The 5,358-nt window shown below is 40.5% G+C and overlaps 1 protein-coding gene across 1 annotated transcript in view; it reads right to left on the bottom strand.

The window, feature by feature from the left end:
- Nucleotides 1–5,287, bottom strand: part of LOC116093268 (peptidoglycan recognition protein 3) — a 13,850-nt gene extending 8,563 nt beyond the window's left edge. The window contains exons 1-4 of the mRNA XM_031374643.1: nt 4,948–5,287; nt 3,176–3,265; nt 2,975–3,084; nt 970–1,171 (exon numbers count right to left, since the gene is read on the bottom strand). Of these exons, the coding sequence (XP_031230503.1) occupies nt 970–1,064 (95 nt within the window). The 5' untranslated portion in view covers nt 1,065–1,171; nt 2,975–3,084; nt 3,176–3,265; nt 4,948–5,287. The remainder of the gene's footprint in view (nt 1–969; nt 1,172–2,974; nt 3,085–3,175; nt 3,266–4,947) is intronic.
- Between the last annotated feature and the right edge of the window lie 71 nt (nt 5,288–5,358).

The raw sequence follows: 5,358 nt of genomic DNA, 5'->3' as shown, positions 1-5,358 counted from the left end.
GAAACTGGGAATGGAGAAATTTACATGTAAATAAAGAAAATATCTAATAAAAAAAAAGAAAGAAAGAGAGAAAGAAAGAAAAGAAATGAAAGTCAACACAGTTCTGTGGTCTGCCCTGAGAGCCCTGGCAACACAGATGTTCAGGTGGTGCAGCAAGTCTCCAGCTGCTCTTATTTGCATTTAAATCTAAAGATATAAGGAAGCCCAGGCTATTCTTTCCAAAATTGATTCTTCAGAAGTTAGTTCTATTTACATTTTAAATCCCCACCCCTACTCTTCTTTCTTCATATAAAGGTGAGATTTCTCATTCTTGAGGCTAATGAGAAAAACCTGGGAGCCTTAGATAAAACCCTTAAAGTAAATACTCATTGCCCAATCCAAAAATCTTTTATGCCTCCCACTCAATTTTAACACAGGGTTTCTTCCCCACCATTCTCCATTCTCACTCATCCCCTTGTCTTACTGAGTGGGTGACTCAGGGTAGTAAATGGGAAAATGCTTTATTGATATGAGCCCTGACTAGGAACAAGTAAGAGTGGGCTGTATTATCATATAGTTTTGACACAATTCTGATTCATGCACTTTGCCATGTGCCACTTTAAACAAATTCTCAGGTTTCTATAGACTGTGGCATTCTCATTTAGTTAATGAAAATAGCAACCCTTCCCTCCACACTGATCCCAGTTGGGTAATAGCAATGAAAATCCTTGTGATATGTCATGGGGCTTCCAGGGCTGGCAGCACTACGTACTAAGCTTTCTGTGTGTTGTTTCATGATCTTCCAGAGTAAAAGCACCCTTGAATACATGGCTTAGAGTTGTTCCTCCTAATGACTTCTGGAGTTTGTTTTTGTTCTTTTTTTCTAACACTCTTCAGTCATAAACTCAGCACAAATGAAGCCCTGAAAAAAGAAGATGCAGAATAAGGAAAAAAAGGAGAATTGATTTGGAGACCTGACTAGTCTCTTACTTGAAGGCAACATCACACCAGCCTTTGTTGTGGACATGGTGGGACTGTAGGACCCGTACCACCTGGCTGCAGGTGATCTGATCTTGGCATTGCATTCTGGTAACCTATTCTATGATGAGGTAGGGCACAGGCAGGCTCAGCGGGACTCGGCAGGTGAGTGAGCTTGCTCCCCACTCTCTTCGGGAAACTATGGTAGGGCTTCCTGTAAGAGAGACCACAGATCAGCATGTAACAGACCCTACTCAAGACACTTGCTCTCCAACTATATTATATGGAAGCCCTGGAAGGTACTTCTCCACCCACAATTTCCCATTCTCATCTCTATAGCCCAGACTTGACCCAGAAGTCATCCAAATCTCTTCTCCTCTCTGTAAATCGCCTGGTTTGTAGGAGCAACTGCTGAAATTGTTAACCTCTTTGTATCTTTATGAATGGGGAATAAGAAATATAGGATACAAGGACTTGGGAATGAGCCTAGAGAAAATTATTTTTATATTAAATTGTCTAAATTATGGAGTTCTGCAGATAGTTACACCAATTCATATATTTCTGTCTCAAGAACCAGTATGTGCTTCATAATTCTGTTAAGTTTGGTTAAGATAATGGTAATCATCTTAGTTTGCGCTACTATAATATGTACCCATGGTTCTTTTGGTAGTTATGCAGGTAACCTAGGGAAAGCAACATTGCTCTAATTATGGGCGAGGGAAGGCTTCAGTACTCTTATAGAGTGGAACGAACAAAGGTGGATGTAATTAAGGCCTCACTAGGGCAGGATACCAGTACAATAAAGCCCAAAGGACCTTGGGAAATAAAAAAACAGCCATCATCCTGTAAGTAGTCAGATACAAAGCAGAACTAAGTAACTGACTGAGGCTTAGTTCTGACTCATTGCCACACATTAGCAAGTCACTTCCCCATCAGACCTTTGATTTCTTATCCACAAAACTAGAAGATTAACTATCTACTCTCTGATCTGTGAGTGTCTCCAGTATTAACTTCATGTAACCAAGTAGCATGTCTACTTATGAATAAAAGGCCAAGAAATAGCTACATTATGGCAGATAGTATGAAAATATGCTCAGCATAAGAATTACCAAGCTCAGGTCCATTTAATTTGACAGAATTCACTTCATGTCTAATCACTTTATAAAGGGATAAAATACATCAAGATGTTGTAAAGGCAGCTCTTCACTGACAAATATTATTTATTTATGAATGTTAACTCTGTGCTGAGTTTAACTATGATGTTGATGGTGGTGGTGGTAGTGGTGGTGGTGGTGGTGGTGGTGACAGCGATGACAAAGAAAAGATGGTGAAACAACTAGAGCTAAAAATTACCTCATATTCATTATTTGAACACTGTGTTAAGCCTTTATAGTGAAACTGATTAGATGTAGAATCATTGAAGAGACAAAGCTCTAAGCATGTCTGTAAGGGATTATCCAGATTGGGTTAGTTAAACTGGGAAAATCTGTCTTTAACTTAGGCAGCACATTCCATTAGCTGGGGAGTCAGACTGAATAAGAGAAAGCTGAGCACCAGCATCCACTACTCTTTGCATTACAGATGTGGATACAAAGTGAACAAAATGCCTTAAGTTCCTGCTACCATGTTTTCCAACCATTCTGGTATATGTACATATATGCATACATACATACAAACATACATCATGGAGCTACAAGCCAAAATAAACCCTTTTCTCAAACATTTTGTCACAGAAAAGTAATCAATACAATATCTAATTGAATCATCAATAACAATTCTAAGAAGTGGTTGATGATTAATTACTATTTATTTATTTCACAAAATCAAATTAGAATCATATATTAACTTATGGGAGATGGAAAAATCACAAGAGCTGGCAGAACTGGAAATTTGTCAATTCCAGAGCAGTACAACAGTGGCAAAGCTATACATGCTCTAGCAAAAACAATACTGGGGGCACTTCTGCCACACAAGAACAGTTGTGTGCAACTCAACAGAAGCACTTCTGAGAACTTACCACAGGCCAGGAGACTCAGAGTAGAGAACGCAAGAAGCCTCGGCAGCATCTTCGAGTGGTCCCAGGACACCAACATGGAGTCTGACTGGCCGTCCTGGAGGGCACTGACCCTGGAGAACACTGACAGTAAAAATGACTATGCTAACAGCATGGCACCCTGTTTGCTTCCTAACTCTCCAAGTCCCTTCTGAAGGCCCTCACCTGTCTCAGGCTTCTCAGGTCAAACTGGAGATGTCACTTGTTCCATAGCAGGCCCTTGCCACAGCCACATTCTGTAGGCCCAGGAGACATCTGTTCCTTGCAGTGAAGGTAGCTGATACTGAGTCTTTCACAGTGGACAAATGAAACTATGTCTAAAGTCCTTTAATCGTCGTCCTCGTCCTCGTAGTAGTAGTAGTAGTAGTAGTAGTAGTAGTAGTAGTAGTAGTAATAGTAGTAGTACTAGTACTAGTAATCCTGTATAAATTTCATTTCTCATGCTACAGTTTATATTTGGCTCATACAAAAATCCCTATAGGACAAAATTCCTGTAAGACTCCCTTTTTTTTTCAGAGAAGAATACTCAGGAGCACTAAATGATAAAGAGGGATGGGCTCCATCACTGGCAGCACTGGACAATCAGAAATATGGAAAGCCAGAGTTAAGTTCCGTATTCTAAACCACTGAGGAATGATCTATCAACCTCTACTCTAACATAAAGATAACAATTAGATATTTCCATTCATTAATCACATTCTGTGGTCCAAATAATATGTGAGGGCTCTTTAGACACTTCACTAAGCCTCAATGTGACCTGTGAGGGCATTAATTCACATACTCAAAATTCCCAGTGGGTATGGACAGAGACTGCCCCTCTTAGCCAGACCTGTCAGATTCTAAGGTCTCTACTGGAAATCCCAGTTTCTGCCTTTGTTTCTGTTGGTGGATATTCTCAGCAGGGACTAAGGTGTAAAGTACAGGATTATTTTGATGCTCCCCAGATCCAAGAATCTTGTCTACTTTTCTAGGCAGGAATGAACTGCTTATTCACACTTAGTATGAAATATCTACTCCCTTTGTTGTGAATCCAGTCATCAACTTTTCCCAGTTGAGAAACAATGCAGGAAATGTTGAAGTAAAATGACATAATCATCACCCTACACTGTTTGAACACTACACTTGATACCTACAGATGGAATATTTTAACGTTACAGCTTAAGAACTGAGCATATGAAGGCTTCTAGAGCAATAAGCACACACACATACTTAATCAAATAACACACAAGATTCCATTCATTCAGAAAACTTTCCTCCAGTCAACCCCACCCCAAATGAGCCCATCACAGTGGGTTAGACAACTCATAGATATATGAGGGAAATTCTTTAGCCAAATCAAAGGCAAGAACCAACTTGCCCGTGATAGAAGCCCTGCCAATTGATCTCCCAGAAAAGGATCTGTCTCCTGAAAACTATTGGAAAACATTGTCAGTCCTGCTTAACAAGAAATTTGGATCCTGTTCAGGTAGCTTTTATGCTTCCCTAACTGTAAGTATTAATGTCATAAGCCATACCTTAACTTGTCAAATCTCACACTTGAACTCTGAATGATGAAAACAGGCCCAGTCTTGCAGGCCACTGAATTGATGGCCTTTCTTGCTACTCTCCAACTGCCTATGTGGAGCTGACGGGACAGGCTGAAACCTGGCTTACATTGCTGTGCATCCTCTATATACATAAAATAAGAGTTAGGGAGCATTTCAAGGCTTGAAAGACGAGGAAGAAGTTGTGTTGAAGCAAATCCCAAACCAACAGCCTATGAAAGAAGATAAAGGAGTGCTAGTTCCTAATTTATCTAGACAAGTGGAGAACTTTTATATTTGGAGGACAGCTTAAACCAGACAAAGAGAACTTCCTTCACCATATTTATACGATCATTGATGGTGTCTAGTCTCTTAAGGAAAGGATATTTGGAGAACATTCACATTCAGAAATACCTGACGACTTTGTGATGTTCCAGCCCAGCAGGGTAGATTGGAGTCCCTTCTGCCCGTAATTTCTGTTGGTTTTCTTCTTTAGTCTTGTCCTCCAGTTCCTGTCTCTTCTTTATCAGGTGTCTCCTCCTCCAGCCTTTGCTTTCTGTAACACTACAAGGCACTCCCTCCCTGTCACTCAGTCTCTGCTTCCTAAAGAGAAGTCAACATGGAGAGGTCTCCCTAACAAAAGATAGACAGGGATTTATGGCTTTAAGGCCCAGTGCTGCCTCAATACACTGAGATGAATTCAAGTGAAATAAGACTGGGGCCTATGGCACCTGGGGAAAACCCTGTGAATAAACCGCAGGTTCCTCCTCACTAGGGAAGACCTGGATTGCCACATCCTTTAGAGTGTCTACTCAATAGCATAAC

Source organism: Mastomys coucha, unplaced genomic scaffold (genome assembly GCF_008632895.1).
Source record: "Mastomys coucha isolate ucsf_1 unplaced genomic scaffold, UCSF_Mcou_1 pScaffold16, whole genome shotgun sequence".
Taxonomy (NCBI): Eukaryota; Metazoa; Chordata; class Mammalia; order Rodentia; family Muridae; genus Mastomys; species Mastomys coucha.
This window is presented reverse-complemented; position numbering and strand designations above follow the sequence as displayed.